The 25658-nt window shown below is 39.6% G+C and overlaps 1 protein-coding gene across 1 annotated transcript; it reads left to right on the top strand.

Annotated features, from left to right (window-relative positions):
• Positions 1 to 914: 914 nt before the first annotated feature.
• Positions 915 to 25658, top strand: LOC121738665 (enhancer of mRNA-decapping protein 4-like). The gene is made up of 22 exons (XM_042130910.1): positions 915 to 1092; positions 4240 to 4445; positions 4932 to 5038; positions 5234 to 5343; positions 5647 to 5798; positions 7063 to 7256; positions 7512 to 7624; positions 7988 to 8286; positions 8776 to 8882; positions 9090 to 9216; positions 9893 to 10011; positions 10277 to 10359; positions 10639 to 10727; positions 12181 to 12296; positions 13079 to 13205; positions 13879 to 14158; positions 22810 to 22978; positions 23436 to 23601; positions 23830 to 24001; positions 24484 to 24592; positions 24709 to 24932; positions 25084 to 25658. The coding sequence occupies exons 1-22, from the start codon at positions 1052 to 1054 to the stop codon at positions 25268 to 25270; spliced, it is 3297 nt and encodes a 1098-aa protein (XP_041986844.1). The 5' UTR covers positions 915 to 1051; the 3' UTR covers positions 25271 to 25658.

The raw sequence follows: 25658 nt of genomic DNA, 5'->3' as shown, positions 1-25658 counted from the left end.
TACCAGTCATTGGACAAAGCACAAAAACACAAATATTTGCTTTAAGGATGTAGGTACCTATATAAGGTCAAATTGCGTACTCCGTCCAATTAAATTATGAAAGTACTAAATGTGTAAAAAATTGGACACCCAAACACTTATTATTCATTATAATGATTTTTTATAATAGATTTTTAAAGAACTATTCGATATTTAATTATTATTGAAAAAAGTTGTAATTTGACTACCGCAAATGGCGGCCAAGAAAGCTCGGCAAATTTATAAATGAAGGTGGTGAAAAAAGGAACTAACGCTGCCACATACAAAAACGACATATTTGTCAGTTCTTCAGTCTTCTTTACCAGCAGCGCCCCCGCCCAAGTTCATATAAAGTCTTGTCGCACCCTTCGAAGGATAATTTTCATAAATTTCAATTTGAAATATTTCCCCAGAATTACCGGTGAACCCACTTTTTTTTGGGCTTAAAAAATTGCAAATCGTACAAAGAAATTGATAAGCAGTTTTTTAGATGTTTATCTTTGATACAAAGTTACCAATTCTGACGAATTCTCAAAAATTTTAACACTTCCGGCAAACATAACGTACCGTATGATAAATGGAAATTTTAAAATGAATTATTTCACGTAACTTATCGGTAAGGTAGGTATTGATTTTTTGGTATCAATCGATGCAGGATGTTATATTCTACTATATATTTTGAATTTAGGTCAGAATCTTTGAATTTATAAATGTTATATACATCCTTAACGAGTTAATGCCCAGCTATCCAGCTATGCTTAAATATTTTTACGATCAAAGTGTAAAGTGTCCCTTTATTGAAAAATTCTAATGACTCGTATTTTACCCTATTGACATTTGCAGTAGGTATTTGCCGCTCGTTGAAGTAGTGTTTAAAAAAAAAGTCGGCTTTTCACTTTTGGTTTTGAAGTTTTGGATTTTGTAAAAATCTGAAAATTTTTGATCAGAACTCTTGCTATTGAGTTATTGTTTCAATTTCAACTAAGCCAGTGACTCCTATGCCTATTCGTAAAGGATAAAAAGATCCCACAATATGCAGCCTACTAGAAAAATAACAAATACCACTCAAACAATGTAAGTCCTTTTTCGTTCTTTACTTTCTTGGCTTATTTGTGTATTTGGCGTGTATTTACAATTTATTCTAGTCAGTATTTCTTGGTAACTTCGTTTATTTGAAAATGAACACTGCTACGTTCACATACTGACGAAAAAAATTCTATAACCTACTTTTAACAAAGTGACACCTCTGTGTAAATATACTTTGTATGATACATTTGTCCAATCAGTAAAAAAATTACTTGAAATTGCTTGATTATTTTTAAGGTTCCAAAGAGTAAAGATGGGACCCTACTACTGAGACTTCGATGTCTGTCTGTCTGTCTCCAGGCTGTAACTCAAGAACCGCTATAGCTAGACTTCTGAAATTTTCACAGATTGTGTATTTCTGCTGCCACTTTAACAACAAATACTAAAAACAAATCTCCCATACAGCAAACATGATTTTTTTTGGCCTTTTTTGCTCGTAATCAATAATGGCAACACTTGAAATATTCACAAAATACTCAATTGTATTTTACTTAATTAAAATATTTAAATAAAATGAATAATTAAGGGGGACTCCCATACAAAAAACACAATTTTCGTATGTAATCGTATGGAACCCTTTGTGCGCGATTGAAGAGGCGCATATGGCCAATCACTCTTTCAGCTAGTTAATAAAAAGGAAGAACATTAATTGTTACTTACACACAGTTTTAATTTGTAACAAGATAATATAAATAAATGATAATAAAAGTTTTGTTTAGCTTACACAAAATGATATTATGTGTAAACTAGCTGTTGCCCGCGACTTCGTCCGCGTGGACTTCAGTTTATAGCGCGCGATGTCAACAAAATTGGTGTCAAAAGCTTTTATAAAAAAACCCTGGTACCCCTTAAATCAATACAGCTGTGCAGTGTGCAAACAATAAGTACTTCATTTTTGTATGTTAAACTTTATATATTATGCCAAATTTTAAAGCTTATTTAGCCCCCCAATTACACAACTTTACCCATAAACTATTTATCATTGATAGGTTTAGCCCCAATTTCACCAACGTCTGTTAGTGTTAACAGCTTGTTAAAATATCCTGTCTTCTCTTTCATTCATATGAAAAACAAAACAGCTAAGGTGATACTAATTCGAGCATTAACTTTAACAGTCGTTGGTGAAATTTGGTCTTAAGGTTACGTCACTGCCTGCACAGATAAAGTACTGAGTTATTTAATACCGTAGAATAGATATAACAATCGAAAAAAATCGAGACTTAAATGTAAGATGATACCACCTCTTATAGAAAGACTTTTGAGCAAGCGTCAGCGCGATGTAGAAGACGCACGGCGCCATCTATTATGAATTTTTTGAACAAATTTACGACCCTTACAACCCTTTTTTCCAGTAAAAAAGTAGCCTATGTCCTTTCTCAGGCTTTAGACTATCAGTATACAAAATTTCATTACAATCGGTTCGGTAGTTTTGGCGTTTGGCGTGAAAGCGAGACTGACAGACAGACAGACAGACAGAGATACTTTCGCATTCATAATATTAGTACAGATTATGTGCACACTGCACAGCTGTTTTTGGGTATTTTGATTAATTAAGGGCCGCGCTACACCGGAATGGCAGCGGCGAGGCGAGCACTTTCAGCGCTGCCATTCCGGTGTAGCGCGGCCCTAAGAGGGGTACCACTTACCAGGGTTTTAAAAAGTTTTTAAATTTGACACAAATTTTGTTGACACCGCGCGCTATAAACTAAAGTCCACGCGGACGAAGTCGCGGGCAACAGCTAGTTATGAATAAAAACAATAATATTTATTAAAGTAGGTATGATTAGTTCTGTTATAATAATGAAGTAAAAAATAAAGCGCCATCTGTTTTCATATATTAGAATTAAAATGTTGATTGCATTGATATATTTTCTGGATGGAATATAGGCCAACACAACACACTCGAACTCCTTAGAAATGCAGTAGGAGTTCTATAAGATAAGATAGATTGATTATTATTATTGCAAGTGATAATATTATTAAACATAATATTCTAACGTATTAAAAACTATAAACAAAAACATAATAACTAATAAGTATGATTAGTTCTATGTTCCAACGAAGTAAAAAAAAAGCGCCATCTGTTGAATCGTATTAGAACTAAAATGTTCATTGCATCGCGTCGATATATTTCTGGATTTTTTATAATATTATACATAAAATATATTTAAGATTTTTGAAATATTATTTTAATACACATCCAAGACCCAGGAACATTGAAAACTTTTTGTTCCGCCTGCGGGACTCGAACCTAGGACCCCCGGGATGAGCGCTGGCCACGCGCAATGCGAAGTAATTTTCATCGATATTTTCATGGAAATAAGATATTTTCCCACATCAAAATGTAGCCTATGTCCTTTCTCAGACTCTAGAATAACTGTGTACAAAATTTCATTGCAATCGGTTCAGTAGTTTTGGCGTGAAAGCGAGACAGACAGACAGAGATACTTTCGCATTTATAATATTAGTTTTTGGCGTGAAAGTGAGACAGACAGACAGACAGAGATACTTTCGCATTTATAATATTAGTATGGATTAGTATAGAAGTATAGATACATAAAATATATTTAAGTAAAAAATAAAACGCCATCTGTTGAATCGTATTAGAACTAAAATAAAATAAAACGCCATCTGTTGAATCGTATTAGAACTAAATTGCATCGATATATTTCTGGATTTTTTATAATATTATACATAAAATATATTTAAGATTTTTGAAATATTATTTTAATACACATCCAAGACCCAGGAACATTGAAAACTTGTTCCGCCTGCGGGACTCGAACCCAGGACCCCCGGGATGAGCGCTGGCCTGCGCAATGCGAATAAATTTTCATCTATATTTTCATGGAAATAAGATATTTTCCCACATCAAAATGTAGCCTATGTCCTTTCTCAGACTCTAGAATAACTGTGTACAAAATTTCATTGCAATCGGTTCAGTAGTTTTGGCGTGAAAGCGAGACAGACAGACAGACAGACAGACAGACAGAGATACTTTCGCATTTATAATATTAGTATAGATAAACAACCTGTATTTAATATTATACCTTAACTTAAGCTGTTGAAGCTGTTTGAACAATTAGCTATATTAATAATAAATAATAATGTCAAAGTACATGATCTTTTCTGCAGATCTTTCTCGGAAGGAGATGGAGTGACAAGTTCCGAGGTTTATGCCACAGATGTGGTGGTCACCACAAATGCTGGTAACCACAACCATGGAAGCTCCAAGTTTAAGCTGAAAAGCCTGGTAGACTACAACTGGGAGCCAAAATTCTACCCTGGACAACTCTTGGCTGTGCACCTGAGTGGAAAATACTTAGCTTACTGTATTAAAGGTAACATTTCAATTTATGATTACTCAAAAGGACAGATTATTCATGAGGACAGATTTACATAGTAATTAATGCAATAAAATTAATGAAATAGAATCTCTTTTTTTTTTTAAATGAAATAAGGGGGCAAACGAGCAAACGGGTCACCTGATGGAAAGCAACTTCCGTCGCCCATGGACACTCACAGCATCAGAAGAGCTGCAGGTGCGTTGCCGCCGGCCTTTTAAGAGGGAAAAGGAACAGGGGAGGGTAGGGATGGGAAGGGAATAGGGGAGGGTAGGGAAGGGAATAGGGTAGGGGATAGTGCCTTTGGTAAACTCACTCACTCGGCGAAACACAGCGCAAGCGCTGTTTCACGCCGGTTTTCTGCGAGAACGTGGTATTTCTCCAGTCGAGCCGGCCCATTCGTGCCGAAGCATGGCTCTCCCACGTACAAAATCTCTGTCTAAGATGTGCAGTAAATTGCGAAGGCATGGTTTTTAATTGCAGCACCTAACGCCAACAACCCAGGCACCTGGAATGGGATGGTGCGGGTGGTGTACCATGCCGAGTCTGGAACTGATCATCGCACCCTCATCAAAGGAATGAAGGGAGAGGTAACATTGTAACTTAATATTGGTACATATTATAATTAGATCTTCAGTTAATAATGTTTACTAGTTGCTGAAGTTTTATTCAAAGTGAATAAAAAATATTAATAAATAGCTATCATCTAATGAAAAAGTTACACAGTATTTTAATGTAATGTGTGCTTAAGACATAATATTATAAAGAAAAATAATTTCCTTCAGATTCAAGATTTGGACTTTGCCCACATCCACAACCAAGTGGTGCTGGCGTGTATTGACGAGTTTGGAAACTTTTATGTTTATGAGATTGAAGCAAGTGATACAGGATTAAGGTATGAGATTATTCTTTAATATTCAAAAATATGATCTACGGGCAGTGCCCTCTAGTCATAGCCGCAGATCTGTTTTAGAGAAATCGCGGCCCGGTCGCTAACTTCTTAAGCGATACTATGTATTACAATAATGAAGATAAAGTTTAAAATCATATGACGAAAGTGCTCGCCGCGCCGCTGCCATTCCGGTGTGGCGCGACCCTTATTCTGTCAAATAACTTTGTTGAGCGCCATTAGGATGAATTATTTTATAATTGTGTTTGCCAAACTTTGTATGTGTGTTAAGAACCATGTGATGTTTAGGAGTGTGTGCGTGGCGGAGGTGCGCGAGGACACGGGCGCGGGGAGTGCGGGGGGCGCGGCGCACCGCGTCGTGTGGTGCCCCTACATCCCCGACGACGAAGACGACGATGATGACGTCGCCAGGCTGCTGCTAACTACGCACGCTAATATCGGTATAATTACAATGTGATTACTAGTAAAGAAACCGGCCAAGTGCGAGTTGGACGGGCCAGTCCAACTCGCACTTGGCCGGTGAAGGGTACCGCAGCAGCAATAAGGTTTATTTCTATGAAATTAATAGGTTTTTGATTAATATTTCATAAAATTTAGTTTGTATTTTTAGCAATATTCCGCTAAATAAACCTCAACCTTTAAGTGAATGAGTGAGTGTACGCATGCCTATGCTATGGATTTCCGCAAAGTAACGCCTGATTCTATTAACTATTTTATATTTCAGTTGATTTAATGAAATTTAAATTAAGGTTTACCATTTATGACGTATAAAAAAAATACTTGCTAGATCTCGTTCAAACCAATTTTCGTTGGTAGTTTTTTAAATAGTAATGTACCATCAAGGAAATTGATTCCTAGGCAGTTAACTGACCAACGTTATTTGGTCGGATCATGTCAATTCAATGTTAATTGTGGTCTGTCGGCTGGGTTTGACGTAACGCGACCAAACTACGTAGGTCCCTCATCTGCCTAGGAATCAACTTCTATGATAGTACATCATATATTTTGTTAGAATTATTATGCCCCTACTTTAGAAGTTAGAAGAGGAGTAGTAAAATGTGTCCCCCCCCGGACACATTTTACTACTTTGGAAGAGTCTCTCTCGCAAACTATTCAGGTTAAAAATACTAATAATATATTAGAAACCTCAATATAATTTTTGAAGACCTATCCATAGATATACCCCACACGCATAGGTTAGATGAAAAAAAAAATTTGTTTCAGTTGTAACTATGGGGATTGGGGACCCCTAAAATTTTTAATAATTTTTCCATTTTTGTATCAAAATCTTAATGCGTTTCACAAACTACATCTACTTACCAAGTTTCAATAGTATAGCTCTTATAGTTTCGGAGAAAAGTGGCTGTGACATACGGACGGACAGACAGACAGACAGACATGACATAACATAAGGGTTCCGTTTTTTGCCATTTGGCTACGGAACCCTAAAAAGTGACAAAATATATGTGTAAAAAAGTAATAAAATTAAAAATATATAATATTATTCTATCTGCAATTCTTGCACGCCACCATTTCCCGATTTTTGTATAACCATTTGCGTTAGGATCCTGTCACAGGTGAAACTCCAGACAGACCGTAAAACACAGTATGACCAGTATGAGTGTATAATATATTTGTATATAATATATTTGTCAATCGAATCTCGTCAAATCACACACAACCATTAATTCGCGTGTGTGACAGCGCGCATGTGGAACGTGCGGGCGGTGAGCGCGGCGAGCGCGGGCGCGGGGTGGAGCGGGGCGAGCGCGCTGCTGGCGGCGGGGGCGGGGCGCGCGGCGGGCGCGCACGCCGAGCCGCTCACCGCCGCCGCCTTCTCGCCCGACGGCACCGCGCTCGCTACCGCCGCCATGGACGGCTACGTTATGTTCGCCCAGGTTAATATTTATATAAATAATAAGGCATAATGGTATTGTTTACTTAAATCTTTGTTTTATTTGTTTGCATTGTGAAGAAATCGAATACTATGGAAAATTTTAGTAAAATTTGTCAATTATCCATAGGAATAATTTCATTTAATAATGGCATAATATAATATGCTGGAACTGAAAGTTATATTTATACTAGATATTAGAAGTAGATGTTTAAAAAAACGCAACCCTAGCTTTACAGTGAACTTGTGTACTGTGCAGGTGTACATGAACAACGAGAACAGCCCGCGCTGCCTGCACAAGTGGCAGCCGCACGACGGCAAGCCTCTCAGCTGCCTCTTCTTCCTCGACAACCACAAGAGCTACAACCCCGAGTGAGTTCATTTGTTTGTTACATACATAACTACTATTACGTGGCGACCCACTATGACAGATACACGAGCATTAAATAACCTAACAAAACACTAATAAAAAAAACGAACCAAAAAAACTAGCATTTATAAACACAGAACGTAGAGCACGTTCTAATTAATCCGGCGATAGTAGAAAAACGAGACTCTATAGAATTTTTATTGTGTCTCGGTCAGTGGTGACCATATGGGGTTTGATGAATTAATGTTTAGGGACTTTATTAAAACACAAATAATTTTTTCTCTTGCACAACGAGACTACATAATGCTTACTGGACGTAAATGTTTCGTGACAGCACGATTTTTTTACTCGTACATTGTCCACAGCGAGCAATTCTGGAAGTTCGCCGTGACGGGCGCGGACAACAACACCTCCATAAAGATCTGGACGTGCAAGTCATGGGAGTGTCTCCAGACCATTACCTTCCAGCCGACCATCAACACCAGCGGCATGAAGGCCATGCTAGACTCCAGCGCCAGCTACCTGCTGCTGTCGGACTTCGACAACCGCAGCCTCTACGTCCTCAACATGATCCGAGACAGCGAGGATACTGAGGCGTACTGCAAGAGTATATCCGAATTCCTGTTGCCATATCCCGTGCTCAGTTTCTGCATTGTTGATGCTGGTATGTGTTGTTGTTTTTCGATTCACTTTTGATTTTTCTTAATTAAAATATGGTTCACACACACAAATTCATACTATATTATCAATATGATAGTGTGTCTGTTTATCTGTTACCACTTTAGGCTTACACACAATAATTAAAGGACATCGGATAATTTGTATTGCGTAAAAATGTACGGTACTCGCGCGGTAAACTACTTTTGGCACATTGCGGGCGTAATCTAGTTTATAATTGGAAGTAAGCGCATCATTGCGTCACACCAGTATGCTGTTGCGTAGTGCGGTCATACCTTTATATTCAGCCACAGGAGCCACTGCCTCGCGCGCTGTTGGCAATATATATATGGCTGCCGCTGCCCGACGCGGCAAGTATGTAGAGGGCAGCGGCAGCGAATAGCGATATAACGAGTGACTATTTACATTCTCGCGCTGCCCACTTCCCTGCCCAACGGGGCTGAATATAAATGAAGCATTATTGTTATTCGTACAGAGGAGCAGCAGGCGAAGTCTGAGTCCCGGTGCGACGAGCCCTTCCACCGCAACGGCAACGGCGACGACTCCACGCACTCGCCCGACGACTTCGACCTGCATAACAATGTAAGCTAAATATCTACTTATTTCAACATAATATTATGAGTTTTTTCTCCCAAGTCCAATTGTAGCCCAATGTCTTATCTTTGTCTATCAAGATTCGAGAGTAACACTATATAAAAAACATGATTCTTTGTTAAGTTCTTCTATATTGACTAAAGTCAATATTGCTCGCTCACACAATACAATATGATATAAGTAACATGTGTGCAGGGTAGCGACGGTGGGTCGCCGCAGCTGGCGCGGCTGGTGCGCGTGCGGCTGTACATCGTGCAGCCGAAGGGCCTGCAGGAGGGCACGCTGCTGTACGCGCCGCCCGCGCCCCTCACACACATCCCTGGTAACATTACTTTAATGAAGATTACACATAAGTTTTATCCCGTTTCTGTCTAACTCGTCATTAAATTTAAGTAATTATTTATTGTGTCTGATTGCGACCGTTGATCCATTGATAAAGATCGTAGTCCGCTCAGAGTTATGCCCAGTATGTTCATTTAACAAATTTCTAACAAATCAGAGTGCAAATTCTACGTTACGTTGCGTAGCTTATCTCGACTGCATGTTAGGGTTCTATTGGCGACACTGGATACATTAACATAGTCAATGTATAGGTTAGCGATCTATTAAACTGTTAGGCTGCGTCCCCATCCAACACGGTTAGGAGCCGACACCGCCACATGACACGACACGACGCCGCGCCGCAGCACAGTGCACAGTGCCGCGATCCGTCTATTCCGTCAATTGTTCTTGTTTGGATATGGGTCGCGAAATAGTTATTGTAAATATATCCTGATGTTCCTATATGACGAAAAAGAAAAAAAAAAATGGGTAAATCCGCGGCACCGTGCTGCGACGCGGCGTCGTTTCGCGTCACGGTGGCGACATCGTATTGTTTACACAGTGACGGCGCCGCACCGTATTCGATAGGGACTCAACCTTAGGTTATTTATACTTATTATAGGTTTGTTTACTTATAAGATAATTTATATTAAAGGTTAACACACTCTAATGTTTAGATCTAGAGTCGCTGACGTTGGAGGAGGGCGGGGAGGAGGCGGCGGAGACGAGCGCCGTGCCGTCCAGCATCCTGCAGCAGCAGACGCAGCAGCTCAAGAACCTGCTCATGCGCTCGCAGGTAATGCACGCAGCACGCTACAGCAGACTACGGTCAAGCCGATAGAGGAATGTTGCGAGACATTTTGATCGGAAGCGGATATTGTATAGTATCTGCTGTCAAACGCCTGTTGAATTGCTGTCGCAAAGAACATCACCATGTTCGTTGCATGTTTGTTCCATCGTAGGGCCAAACAACCTCAAAATTTGTTCCTGCGTTAATCCTGCGTCATCGCTCTATGCACCACTAGATCAGTCACAACTCACAAGTGTATAATATATTTCAGACGCAGCCCGGCAGCCTTATGGTGCAGCGGCCCGAGTCTCCCGCCATGCCCTCGCTCAACCTCATGACTCCGGATGCGTTCAGGTATTATCCATATATACTTTATTATTTTCCATCTCAATATTACTGTCGTTATCACATTTAAGTGTGTAAGGATCACTACTTCATCATCAGACGTTTCTTCTAAGAATGTGTATATTTTATTACAGTTGTAATTTACTATTTATAAGCACTGTCATAAAATAAAAATGCCGATTTGTATGTTTATAAAATTGTAAAACTCTCGACCGAACGAACGAAAAACCGATTTTGGACCATGAAAAATATCTATTATTGATACACTGATTAAATACTTTGTTTTAGCTCGCCCAGCAAGCGCGATGACGACGATCCGCCGCTGTCGGCGACGCCGGAGATAGCGGCCAAGGCGCGCCTGCCCGTCGTGCCCCCGGGTAAGTCAATGGTTATTAAAAACTGCCTTCTATAAACACGTTATAGGAACGAGTGTAAGTGTCTAAACACACTAGGCGGAAAAAACGTGGCCGAAGATTCCGCCTGCAGTATATTTTAAATTAACGATGACACACCATGCCGAAATTAATCATGCCGAACTTTCGCCGCGGAACATGGTATGTTTAGACACTAATAAGTAGTGGTACAGAGATGTTTTGACACTGGAAGTAATCTTTAATTTAGATAGCATCGTGGGCAGGGCCGGATCTATCTAAGAGCTACTCGGGCTGCAGCCCAGGGCCCCACGGTTACCAGTCCCCGCCAACGATATCTAAATACTCTAAGTTCTAATTCTATGGTCCCCGCAATAATAGTCAATAATTCGAATAAAAAAATGGTTGTCTGTAAAGTCGGGTCGGGATAAAGGATGATATTGTTAGTTGTTACGGTACATGGTATACGGACACGTGGTGCCATCTAGCGACAAACCAGCGAAACTTACCGAGGGAGCACAGGCAACATAAATCCCCTACTCAATACTAGATGGCATGAGGTGCGCAAGTACATACTCGAACCTTCTAGAAAGGTCCAATGTTTGTTTACGTGTTTACCGTTTATTTGTTTGCGTGTTTACGTGTTTAGTTGTTTACTTTTATTGTGGTACATGCTCGAGCCTCCTAGAAAGTTCCCACGGTTGTTTACTTGTTTACGTGAATCGGGAACTTTCTGGAATTCGTCTCGCCATATAAAAAGCCGCAGACAGGCCCGGCGAGCGATCTTCGAGGCGACAACAAGTGATCAATAGTGAGTGAACCAGTGAAACCTGCGACTTGGCTACGACCTAGGACAGTGATAGTGCTTAGTGATTGGACCTAGTGATTAGTGTTTGGACTTAGTGCTAAGTGTTGTGACCTAGTGTGTAGTGTGGAGTCACCAAGTCTTTCTCTCCAAATCCTCGAACCCTAGCACGTAACAATATTTTTAAGTGATAACTTAAACACTTGACTACAACAATAAGGAAGTAGGATAGTTTTTTGACATGGCTATTAGTTGAGTACTTGGAGGCTGGAGCCCTTAGTAGTGTCAGCCCAGGGCCCCACAAATTCACGATCCGCCCCTGAGCGTGGGTTCTGATTTCGGACACGTGCAAAAATATACTTTGATGTTATTAACACAATGAAATGTAAGACTGCTTCACATTAAGTCGCGAGTAGTGCGGCAGCCGCGCGGCTTGTTTTAGTATAGAAGTCGCGCGGCTGCCGCACTACTCGCGAAACTCTACTTTCACTTCAAAAAAATCAAACACTTCTTAAAAACAAAACATAACAACAAATGTATAGTGTCAAGTGGAATTTCACAATATTACGGTAACTTTTACATGCTCCAACAAATTCTTGTAACACAGTGAAAAAAACGTGAAACGTCGTAAAGATTTAAATTGTTTTATTGTAGTTGTAGAAGAGATCCCGTCCATCGCTGACAGCAAGCAGGTGTCGGGCGGGTCCAGCCCCAGCCTCGAGGTGCAGCAGATCATGGGGCACAGCGACGAAACATTCTTCGCTGAGATGGTATGACCTCACCTGGCTTACTTGTAACTAATGGGTTTGGTCCGATCAGGTTTTTGCTTAATTTCAAATAAATTGTCCATAGACCTTGACTAGTAAATAGGTGATAAATTGTCATGTGATAATATGACATAGATCAAGATAGATACCGCATATCCCTTCATTTGTATGAAATCGAGCGTGCCACTTTTTTCCTACCTACTGTGACGTACCGATGACAAGAAACGTGTCCATTGCCGACACCTAGGCCAACGTTTCTATTCGAATTTCTCCAGCTTAATACGGCGCAATTAGGCATTTTCAAAATTCCTATTCTTGATCTATGTCTGTGCCAACAAAGAATTTTAATAAAAGTTTTCAATTTCCACATGTATATCTTGAGTCCCATTTCGGTTAACGCATACATAATTTGTTTCTGATGATGAATTTAAGACGTTAGTGACTGTTAAAAAATTGCTGAAACCGCATTTTTGCAGTAGATTCCAGTGTTTAAATTTTTTTAATATACTTGTGGCTTATTTTGCACTTGGCATGGAGTTCTTTAAAATAAACACAAAAATAAAAGTATCACATCTTTCCTGTAATTGTTTTTATGTTACAAAATGTTAGCTATCTGGTTCATCCACTCACATCTTTAATTATGATCATTGACTTCCATGACGATTTAGTATATCACTGAAATTGGCATCGAAATAAGGAAAAAATGTGTACAGTTTGTTTAAATTGTGCCAATGCACAGTAGATATTTAATTCTAAAGTAATGGATGTCACGATTTGTTTTGTAGGAGGACACGACCCCGACCGTGGCTGCGGCAACTGTGACCGATGGAGGCAGCTCGGGGGCGGAGCCTCTGTACCCGCCCCCGGCCTTTGCCCCTCCAGAACCCTCGGCGCCCGCGCTGCCCCACCCTGGTGAATTAACTTAAAAAAATTCAATTGGTAGAATGTACATTATTTTATCAACAAAAAAAGCAAGAAATGATACATTAAGTACCCAAAGGTATAATTTTTTTCGTCTATGATTTTTGATTCGCCATTGCACATTGACAGGACTTTAACGGCTTTTATGAAGTTTAACCGTACAACATTGGACGTTCTGAAGATAAAACTCGGATTTGCTCACACGTTATGTTAGTAAAATGCAATTTGGTGCTATAAACGTGTTTATACGTTTAGAACCGGTTTAGTGTGCGCTAAGCGCGTTCAATTTCTTTGTTGATCAATTAATCGCACCTACTTGAAATCATATAAAAAGCGGAACATAGAACAAAAAAGTTTCTAGGGAACATAATACTCAAGTTTAAGATTAATAATATGTACTTATTTTAAGAAATGTCGCAAAAAGTAAAAAAATCAGTGTGGTACTTTTATTTTAGTTTAAAAAGTTGTAATTTATGTTAAAAATCAATACATTTCAGTAAATAATCGTAATTTGAATGTTTTACCCAGTTTTGGTTTCGGCCGAAACTGAGAGTAAGGCCGAAAGTTCGGTTTCGGTTTCGGCTGAAAAATCAGTTTCGGTCGGACACTACTTTTTATGATAAGTAATTATACAATATTTATGTATTTATTTTTCTTTCTAAAGGAAACGACACATCGTGGCCGAAAATATCCCTGGCGCACATAACAGAGGCGAATCAACGCAAAGCGTCGAGCGACAAGTCGAGCAACCAGAGCGTAAACACGTCGCTCAACTCGTCGCTGCCGGCGCCCCTGACGCCTCTGGCGGCGCCCTACGCCGCACCCCTGCCGCCCTCCGCCCCCGCGGCCCCGCCCGCCGCCGTGCCCGAGCGTCTGCCCGCCGACTACCTGTCCAAAGCTAGGCTCGACGCTCTTGAACAGAAGTTGGACAGTTTAATGGGTAAGTATGTATGTTAATTTTTTTCCATCTAACTGAAGTTGTTGGCTTTGCGCTGTTTTCTAAGTGTCTGGATTTTTTGGTCTTAATATAGTTCTAAGCATCTAGAGATTAAATAATAATATTTAGCGTTTGTAACTCTTTTGACTCGCACCCAATATATTGCTATCTCAATTACACATTTATGCTATATTAGCGAACGTTTTAACAGATCTGGTGGGGGGTCTGGGTCGGGAGGTGCGTGCGGCGCGGGAGGAGGCAGCCCGCGCGGAGGCAGCGCAGGCGGCGGCGCGGGCGGCGGCGGGCGGGGCGTGGGAGGGGGAGGCGCGACGTCTGGAGCAGCTGCTGCTGGAGCAGGCCGCGCGCTCAGCACACCATGTCGACCAGGCGCTCACCGCCGGGTAAGCCCCGCTTCATAGAAGATAATCCATTCTAATAATATAACTGCGAAAGTGTATCTGCCTGAAGTCTGAACAGACATAGATTGATCTGTAACAATACCAATCATAATAGCAACCGCACCATCTGGTGTGATTCATAAAACCAGACTTGTAGGCGGGACTTTTCATCCCTACCAGCCTCTACTTTCATAGAGACTGGTAGGGGAACTCTATATAAAGTCGACATCGCATTCAAATGGCACTCTTCGTTCGGATCTCTTGGCTAGTAGAACCTATGCCGGAAAATTGATTGAAGTGCTTGAGTATATTATAAATTATATTGTGAAATGTAAAATAAAAGTGGATTGAAAAGTATATCTTGTTTTACTCGATCTTACATATCAGAAGTGGCATACGATAACAAGGTACGTAACGTATTTTTTTTTCTTTCTTTTCTCTTCTCTTTTCTATTAAATTGTTAACACATTAGAATTTTGCATGAAATGATATACTTACCGTGTTTATTTTAAACCTTGATCATATTTAACTAATTATGGTGTCATTTCTTTTTTTTATATACATCAAAATAAAAGTAATGGTTATTTAAATATTATATTTATAGAGATAATATGATAATATATTTCTAATTAATTATTACTTCCGGTTAACGATTAAAATAAATTGTAATATTTTAGATACTATTACAGCACTGACTAACGATTAATTTAAATTATTATAAAAATAGTTTACCTTACTGTTATCGTACCACACCCACAATTGAAAATGATTACTTTGCAATCGAATAAATAACTGACCTATGGTTTTTAATTTATCTTAAAAAGAAAAATTGAATTATTATGAGAATTTTATGTTTATTTGATTTATTATTTTTCTTTTATTTATTTTGATCATAATATTAATGGAATCAATTAAAATCTATAATAACATCTTTCGAATGCAACTTTGAGCTTTAAAATTATTGTTATGACTCAAATATTAATATTTGAGTTTGATAATTTTGAAATCATGGTCAATATAAGTAGTATATTTTATTATATCATATTATTTTATATATCATGTAAAAAAAAAAAAAAGCGACAGATATCATATAAAGTGATAAAAGGATTGTTTATTCTATTTGATTCGATTCGACTAAATAGCGTCTAATTTATGTTCTCCCTTTTGACAATTATTACGCTGTATTGTTGTAAACATTATAATAATACAATAATTTGAGTTTCAGAAATAATATTCAAAATGGATATGGATAAAAGTCAGGAATATTCAATCGGATCCAAAAGTCCAATTTTGCAAAGATTGTCCATAGCTAATAGAGGTCGTTCCCGATCGAGAAGTGTTGATCGGACAAGGAAACGCCGCACACGTAGTCGCAGTTTATCCAGTGAAAGACTGCGAGAATTACTAATTAATAGACAGCGAATGTATAATTTAGAAAAACAATTAAATAATGAACGCCGAGAGCGTGAGTTACAAGAATTGGAGCTGCGTGACTGGAGGCGACGATACCATAATCGCTATCGAAGCACTGATCGTATGAGTTCTGAACGGGACAGGACTCGTGAGAATCCTTATCGACCTATGCACAGTATTGGAAAGGATAAATATAGGAGCCCTCTAAGGGACAGGAGCCCTCTAAGGGACAGGAGCCCTCTAAGGGACAGGAGCCCTCTAAGGGACAGGAGCCCTCTAAGGGACAGGAGCCCTCTAAGGGACAGGAGCCCTCTAAGGGACAGGAGCCCTCTGAGGGACAGGAGCCCTCTGAGGGACAGGAGCCCTCTGAGGGACAGGAGCCCTCTGAGGGACAGGAGCCCTCTGAGGGACAGGAGCCCTCTAAGGGACAGGAGCCCTATAAGGGACAGCAGCTCTCTAAAGGACAGGAGCCCTGGAAGGGACAGGAGCTTTGGAAGGAACAGGAGCCCTGGAAGGGACAGGAGTCTTAGAAGGAACAGGAGCCCTAGAAGATACAGGAGCATTGAGAGGGGCCAAAGCCGGATCCTTGGAAGGGACAAGAGTCGGAGCCCCGATAAGGACATGTTTCTGAGCCCTAGACGGAAAACGTATAGGGCTGTTGAAAACAGGAGGAATTCTAAACGAAACAGCTGCTGGCCTGGTGAGTCAACATCTTCATTATTTAAAGACTTTTTAGACGTAATTAAAAATACAAATTGTAATGAGCGCACTAGTTTTCCTAATCTAAATAATGTCTTGCCAGAATTTGATCCAATGTGTAGAGAACAACCGATTACTACTTGGCTTGGTAAGGTTGATGAATGTGCCGATATATATGGGTGGGATGACCGCCAGACCATTCATTATGCCTTGCCAAAGCTAAGTGGTCACGCTAAGCTTTGGTATCAAGGATTACCTTCTCTTAAGAGATCATGGTATGAGTGGAAGATTTTGTTAAAGGAATCCTTTCCAGATACCGAAAATTATGCAGAGTTATTGACGGAGATGCTCGCTAAAAGAGCTCGATTTGGAGATTCACTTGAATTATATTATTATTCCAAGATTAATTTATTGAATCGCTGCAAAATTTTCGGTAAGGAAGCAATAGACTGTTTAGTTCACGGTATTGATGATAAAGGTGTAAGGGTAGGTGCTCAAGCTGCGAATTTTGCCAAACCAGAACAAGTATTAAATTTCTTCAAAACTTTTAAGTTTCAAATGAAAGACAATAGCGTAGATAACAAGAAAGAAAAGAGATTTAATAGTAATAATTTATTTCAAACTCGATTGGCAAATAAACATAACGATTTCTCTGTTAAACCAAAACAAAGTCAGCAGTCGGATTCTGTAATTTGTTTTAACTGCAAAGAGAAAGGCCATCCTTGCTCTAAATGTCCAAAGCCTATCGTCCAGTGTTCTTATTGTCGTTTGATTGGTCATGCTCTTACAGATTGTCCAAAGAAAAGATTAATGAAGCCTGAATCTGAAAAGAATAAAAATGTTTTAAAAGTTAATATAAGTGAAACAAATCCAATAAATTCTGAACTCGTTAGTTTGTGTCACCACGATAAAATATTAGATAGTTCTTCTCATAAATATAAAATAATAGTCAAGATAAATGGACAGCCAACGGCCTGCCAAGTAGATTTAGGTAGTGAAGCCACGTTAATACGTAAATCGGATGCAATAAAGTTGGGTCTATCTTGGCTAGCCGTTGACAGTCCATTATTACGTGGTCTAGGAAATGTACCTTACTTACCATTAGGAAGACTAAAATTGATGATCGAAGTTCAAGGTGTAATTGAGAAAGATGTAGATTCCTTAGTTGTAGATGATCATTTAATAAATAGCCCAGTTCTTTTAGGACATACCTTTACCGAGCGTCCGAGTATACGTATTGTGAAAACAGCTACAGACTTGCAATTCGAGAAAGTAAACTTCGACAGTAGAAAAGAATTAAAGTGTCAAAGTGAATTTAAAATAGGTATTGGAGAAATGAAAACAATCAGAGTTTATACAGATGATGATATTAGTGGTAACGTGTATGTCGGTGGCTCGGTAAGGGGATGCGTAGGAAGGGAATATTACTTGTTACCAGGAGAATACGAAATTCGTTCGGGTTCTTGTTTATTGTTAGTACAGAACTTGGGCACACAACCTCTTATTTTTTTGAAAAACTCATTAATCACACGAGCTAGGTATTTAGGTGAAACAAAACAAATTTTCACTATAACCACAGACATTCAAACGGTTACTGACGACTTAAAAATTTCATGCGGAGAATTTTTGACTAATGATGAAAAGAAAATGTTGAATATCGTTTTGGAAAAGTTCAAAAGTTGCTTCTCTACTGGTGTTCATGATTTAGGTTACACTACAGAAGCTGAAATGATAATTCAGCTTAAGGACACTGAACCAGTAGTATATCGGCCTTATAGAATGTCACATTCAGAAAGGGAACAAGTAAAAGAAATGGTGACCGACTTGGTTGAGAGCGGGATAGTTCGCGAGTCAAGTTCGCCATATGCAAGCCCAATTGTCTTGGTAAATAAAAAGTCCGGTGAAAAGCGTCTATGTGTGGACTATCGCGCTCTTAATCGGAAAACTAAAAGGGATCATTACCCTCTTCCCCGAATAGAGGACTTACTAGATCAGTTGTCAGGACAGATGATTTTCACAACACTAGATTTGGCATCCGGTTATCATCAAATCCCGATTGCAGAAGAGTCCATTGAAAAGACCGCATTTGTCACACCCGATGGGCAATACGAATATGTTCGTATGCCCTTCGGTTTGGCAAATGCGCCTGCAGTATTCCAACGTCTCATGCATAAAGTACTGTCTAGCGCTAAATATGTAGTTATATACATGGATGATGTACTGATTCCAGCAGCTTCTTTTGAGGAAGGTCTAGCTCGCTTAGAAGAAGTACTAACATTGCTACAAAAAAGTGGATTGACACTTAAAATGAGCAAGTGTAACTTTTTCCAAAATCATATAGAATTTTTAGGATATGAAATCGATAAAAATGGTATCAAACCGGGGTTTCAAAAAATACAGGCTGTATCCAAATTCCCATCTCCAAATAATCAACATGATGTTAGAAGATTCTTAGGTTTGGCTAGCTTCTTTAGAAGATTTGTCAAAGATTTTGCTGTTATAGCTCGACCTTTGACAAGTCTTTTAAAGAAGGATGCCGGTTGGAAATGGACATCTGCGCAACAAGATGCTTTTGAGACCTTAAAAAATAAATTGACAGAAAGACCAATTCTTACTTTGTATAATCATAAAGCCGAAACACAATTACACACAGACGCGAGTAAGGCTGGAGTAGCAGGTATATTAATGCAACGATTAGGTTCAGATCCTTGGAGAGTAGTGGCATACTATAGCAGACAGACTACGATTGACGAGCAAAAGTTGCACTCCTTTGAACTCGAGACCTTAGCTGTAGTTAGTTCTTTGAGCAAATTTAGAGTGTATCTGGTCGGTATTAAGTTCACAATTGTTACAGACTGTAACGCCTTACGCTCTACTTTCACTAAGCGCGATTTAGTACCTCGCATTTCCCGATGGTGGATACAATTTTTGGAATACGATTGTGAAATTGAATACCGACCTGGCGAAAGAATGGCTCATGTAGACGCCCTCAGTAGAAACCCAATACCCTCAGACATAGAACAACCACATACATTAGACATTTTGTCGATTAATACAGAAGATTGGATTGCAACAGTTCAATCCGGGGATTCCGAAATTAGACTAATAAAAGAAGTTTTAGAAGATCCCTCCACTAGTAAAATTGCTAAAATATATAAGGAATATAAAATAAAGAATAATAAAGTTTTTCGTGTTATAGATGACAAAACAATACGATGGGTTGTCCCAAGAGGTGTTCGTTGGATATTACTTAAAGCTAATCATGATGACGTAGGGCATTTTGGATTCGAAAAGACGCTACAGCGCCTCCGTGCTTACTACTGGTTCCCAAAAATGCGACGATTCACCAAGAAATATGTGTCTGCATGCCTAGAATGTGCACATCATAAGCTCCCATCTGGAGCGAAGGAAGGGGAACTTCATCCAATCCCTAAAATAGAAGTCCCGTTTCATACGGTACATGCTGATCATTTAGGCCCTTTTGTGCGCAGTAAACATAGAAACACTTATTTGCTGGTGATCGTTGATTCCTTCACCAAGTATGTAAACCTAACCCCAGTACGTAGCACCAAGACTAAAGCGACTATTAAAGTATTTAAGACATTCTTTAGCTATTTCGGAACCCCTACTCGCTTGATAACAGACCGAGGAACTAGTTTTACAAGTAAGAAATTTAAGTCATTTCTGCAAAAATCGGGGATTAAACATATATTAAACTCGGTGGCTACACCACGAGCTAATGGACAGGTAGAACGTTACAATCGAACGATTCTCGCGTCACTTAGCACAATGTCTCATGGAAAAAGTCCTGATAGATGGGATGAATTTGTTCCGGACATTCAAATAGGTATAAACTCTGCTGTGCATGACATCACAAAGAAATCACCATCAGAATTATTATTTGGCAAGCAAATTAATAGTGCATCACAAGGCGTATTAAATGAAGTTGTAGAAGACGTAGTAAATAGTTCAGTAGATGTTAATTTAAAAGATATTAGGGATCAAGCTGGGGAATTGATTAAAGAAAATCAAAAGCGTAATAAAGAAAGATATGATAAAAATAGAAAGAAAAGTACTCAATACAAAGAAGGTGATCTTGTTAGAGTAATAAAAACTATAGTAGGTAATCCTGGTCAATCTAAGAAACTCGAACCCAAATGTCAAGGTCCCTTTAGGATTAAAAAGCTGTTGCCTAATGACCGATTTGTAATTGAAGACACACCATTAACTAAGAAAAATGGTAAACGTTACGAAGGAATAGTGTCTATAGATAAAATATTCCCTTGGCTTAGTTTCGATAATAGTCCGGAAAGTGATTCCTCTAGTAATGATTCCTCAGATGAAAAGTAATTAATTTGTTAAAGACTGGTGAGAGATTATTTCAATAAAAAAAAAATGATTTGTTATTCATGTTAATTTATTTATTGTACATCACAACTCAATCAAATGAATGTTATCTCCTCTCGCTGATTGTTTACTATTTATTTACATGTTATTTTAAGTCACTGTAATTAAACTTATAATTTATAGTTGTATTTCTTGTATTATAGTATATTGTATTATAAAATTGGTGTTTATATTGATGATTTATGAATGTGTAAAAATTATGAATTATTATTACTTATGCAATAATTTTTGTTAGGTTTAATTTATTTATTTTTAAGACTATTGTAAACGAGAGGACTCGTTTGAATCGGATGGCCGACTGTAACAATACCAATCATAATAGCAACCGCACCATCTGGTGTGATTCATAAAACCAGACTTGTAGGCGGGACTTTTCATCCCTACCAGCCTCTACTTTCATAGAGACTGGTAGGGGAACTCTATATAAAGTCGACATCGCATTCAAATGGCACTCTTCGTTCGGATCTCTTGGCTAGTAGAACCTATGCCGGAAAATTGATTGAAGTGCTTGAGTATATTATAAATTATATTGTGGAATGTAAAATAAAAGTGGATTGAAAAGTATATCTTGTTTTACTCGATCTTACAGATCTATGTCTGTTCTTGTTACCTCTTTACGCCTAAGTCGCTGAACCGATTTTGGTGAAATTTGGTTTGAAGATACTTTAAGTACCAAGAAAGGACATAGGATACTTTCTGTCCTAGAAAAATGTCCTGTATGTTAAACGAATATCTGCGCAAAGGATGTTATTTAAAAATATAAATGAACAAGAGCTGGAGTGAAATTGGGAGGGAAGTTTTGAGTTTACTTAGTTGTTAACAATAAACATAACTATAGTCGGGGGATTTTAATAGGTCACATTTGACAGTTCATCAAAATTGCACAACGTAACTTTGTAGCGACGTGCATAAAAAATAAATATTTTCTTTTAATTATAACTGCACAATTGAATAACTTTTTTCAATTACGATTACATATTTATTGTAAATATGACCGATACGAATTATTTAACGATTTGCTTTCTCTAATCTAATAAGCTAATCAATCAATAAACCAATTTTTTTTAATGAAATAAGGGGGCAAACGAGCAAACGGGTCACCTGATGGAAATCAACTTCCATCGCCCCTAATGTTACTCTAAAAATCGAAAGCGAATAAAGAGAATCAGATGCATTGATTATTTGTAACGAAATATCCACATAAATTAATAACCACGTTGTGACATTAACACACATTTATGTGAAATAAATAATGAAAATTATAAATTTTACAGTTTTTATAATTCAAGTGTATAAAATGCAATTTTTCTTGTAAATTATGTACCTACTTGTACTACATGTACCTACTTGTACTTGTCTTATTTTGCTCCGTGAATTTACAAAAGGAAAAGTAATAATGGGACAGGAATTCGATTTTGTTTTTACAAATAACCGTAGAGTAAAAATATGTATGTCTGGTCTCTGGAATAACATATAAAATTCAAATATTTTATTTCAAGTCCATATCGATTTATTCTTTTTGTTCGATATTTTTAAGCAGCTCACCTTACTATGGAGATTAATCTGACAGATGTCAAATGTGACCGTGACCCATTAAAATGCCCCGACTGTAGTATATAATTACATAATATATTGAAACTTTGTTTGAAATATCATACATTTTATAACACATAATTAGCTATAATTGCATTGAGCATCGTAATTGAATTAAAACATAATATTATGTGTACAATGTACATAGGTTAGAGCGCGTGACGCGTCTGGGCGAGGCGGCGGCGCGGGCTGCGGGGGGCGGCGCGGCGCGGGCGCTCGAGCCGCTGGCGGCGGCGTTGCAGCACGAGCTCGCCGCCAAGCTGTCCGCCACAGACGACCTGCTGCGGGCCAACATCGACAAGCTCGCCGGCAGCAAGGTAAGTGCCACGTGGTGCTACTACTATGGCTGCTTAATGCTTATACAGTATACACTGCATTAAGAAGTGATGATCCTAGCCTATCGTTGAATATTATGATGATTGATACTGTTAATAGAAATAATATTATGTTGTTGTAAACGCAAATCCCAGCCAAGTTATTAGAAAACAAACTACATAAGATGAGGTGAGATGCGAGTTTCTTACGCCGGTTCTTCTCGGCGGGGTAGTTCCCGAACCGGTGTTAGGCCTCATGTAGACACGACGTTCTAAAAGTGTTAACTTTGTCAACCTATTTGGAAATAAATATTTTTGATTTTGATTGTTTGATTTTTGAGGAGTTTATTTGTTACACATCATATTCTTAGAAATAAATAAATAACGCGTTTGTGTGCAACGCGTGCGTAAAATATACTCACTATTGCGTAAATACTCACTATTATATTACTTTGTTCAGACAATAATGGAGAAGCTGAGCAGTTCCATCGCGGCGTCGCTGGCGGACATGGTGCGCGCGGCCCTGCGCGACGCGCTGTTCGAGAGCGCCGTGCCCGTCATGGAGAAGGCGCACGCGCAGATCTTCAAGCAGATCAACCAGGCCTTCCAGAACGGCACTAAGGAGTGTAAGTTCCTGCTGATAGTGCGAATGGGGATATTACGTCCGAGTTGTGTCAAATGTTGATGATATAAAATGGGAATCACGTTAAAGAATTGTTGTGTTGAATGTTATGGTATGAAACTTGTAAAAATTGGGAAGCTTTATTTAAAATTAAGGGTCTTTACGCTTGCCTAAAATCTAAACATACATATTATTACATAACTATATAGTAAGTTTTGTTGTTTCCTTACAGACTGCGCTCACACGGAGACAGCGGCTCGCGCGGCGGCGGAGCGCGGTGCGGCCGCTGCGACGGCGGCGCTGCGGGCGGCGCTGGACGCACACGCAGAGGCGCTCGCCGCCGCCACGCGCTCGCCGCTCACGCCGCAGGCCTTCGCCAAGCAGCTGCAGGAGGTCGCACACGCGTACGTCCTACAAGTTACACTTAACTTTACAAGTGACTTTGACGAGAAGCAGACATTTATTAGTTACGAGCTTTTGCCCGCGGCTTCGCTCGCGTTAAGAAGTATTATTATATACAAACTTTCATCCCCTATTTGAACCCCTTGGGGTTGGAATTTATCAAAATTCTTTCTTAGCGGATGCCTACGTCATAACATCTACCTGCATGCAAAATTTCAGCCCGATCCGTCCAGTGGTTTGGGCTGTGCGTTGATAGATCACTATGTCAATCAGTCAGTCACCTTTGAGATTTATATATATATAGATTAAATGACGCCCGCAACTCTGTTGCAGTGTGAAGATGTAAAAGACAGATACACACAGACAGAAATTGTGTCCGTCTCTCTACTAAAGTAAGGAAAACTTAGTGATAATCGAAATTTATATATTTTTAACTAAAAAAAACAGAATTGGTTCGTTTATTGATATAAGTGTGTGTTTGCAGAGTTCTGGAGAAAGAGATGACTTGGTGGCGCGAGCAGGCGCGCGCGGTACAGATGTCTCGCACGCACTCGCCCGCCACACCCGCCTCTACGCCTGCGATGGACCGACAGGTACTTACTACTTACACTATTATTCAATACAATACACCATAGATAAGTGCACGATGAAATCAATAGAAGAGATTTATATTCTTCGATTGTTCGTGACGTCCATGATTCTCTTGTAGATGCAAGCGAACCAGATCCTGGCGATGATAAACCGTGGCGAGGTAAACGCGGCGTTCCAAACGGCGCTGTCGGCGGCGGACCTCGCGCTGGTGGTGGCGGCGTGCCGGGGGGCGGAACCCGCGCGCGTTTTCGGCCCGCCCTGCCGCCTCCGCCAGCCCGTGCTGCTGTCGCTGGTCCAGCAGCTCGCTGCAGACATGGCGCACGACACCGCGCTTAAACATAGGTAGCTAAGTGATAAAATTTATGACGTTATAGAGTATAGACCAATTACATGCCATCAAGGTTGTATTGAAATACTTGTCAGCAACGAGGCCCGACTTCCCGTGCTATACTTTTTAATCACTAAAATACTAGCATTGATGTGAATCTTCCAGATACCTAGAAGAAGCCATCATGAACTTGGACACGAGCAACCAGGTGACCCGCGAGCACCTGCCGGTGGTGATCCGCGAGCTGCAGAAGCAGATCGTGGCCTTCCTCAACGCCAACCCGGGCTGCGCGCTCGGCAAGCAATTCAAGATGCTGCTGATGGCCACCGAGTCGCTGGTCAAGTCGGTCTGACCGCGCGCGTGCTGCCACTGCCACTGCGACTACCGGACTGCGCACTGACGCGGTGCCCCCGTGTGCTCGCACTGACGTAATACACGCGGTCAGAGACTGTCGTGACACGCCCCACTCCCCACTCCCACTAAGTGACAACGGATTATTCGGAGCTATGTTCAAACTATTAGTGACTCCACTCTCACTAAGCGACACTAGTGTTAAGTAAAAGGCTGTGATTACTGTATAACTGACTTGTAAACGAGATCGTAACGATGCTTCCTGAGTTAAGGTAACTGTAAGATTCATAGTGTAAGATCGAGTGACATATAAGTTGGTTACGATATTTTGCTTGTGAGATAATTCTCAATTCTTGAGAAAAAAAAAACACTTTAAACCAGGGGTTCCC

Source organism: Aricia agestis, chromosome 1 (assembly GCF_905147365.1).
Source record: "Aricia agestis chromosome 1, ilAriAges1.1, whole genome shotgun sequence".
Lineage (NCBI taxonomy): Eukaryota > Metazoa > Arthropoda > Insecta > Lepidoptera > Lycaenidae > Aricia > Aricia agestis.
This window is presented reverse-complemented; position numbering and strand designations above follow the sequence as displayed.

Bases quoted from the DNA above. Each gene is read 5' to 3' on its own strand.
- LOC121738665 (XM_042130910.1), top strand. From the start codon at position 1,052: ATGCAGCCTACTAGAAAAATAACAAATACCACTCAAACAAT. The intron at 5,039-5,233 runs GTAACATTGTAA...AATTTCCTTCAG, and splicing joins TCAAAGGAATGAAGGGAGAG to ATTCAAGATTTGGACTTTGC. The intron at 22,979-23,435 runs GTAAGTGCCACG...TACTTTGTTCAG, and splicing joins ACAAGCTCGCCGGCAGCAAG to ACAATAATGGAGAAGCTGAG.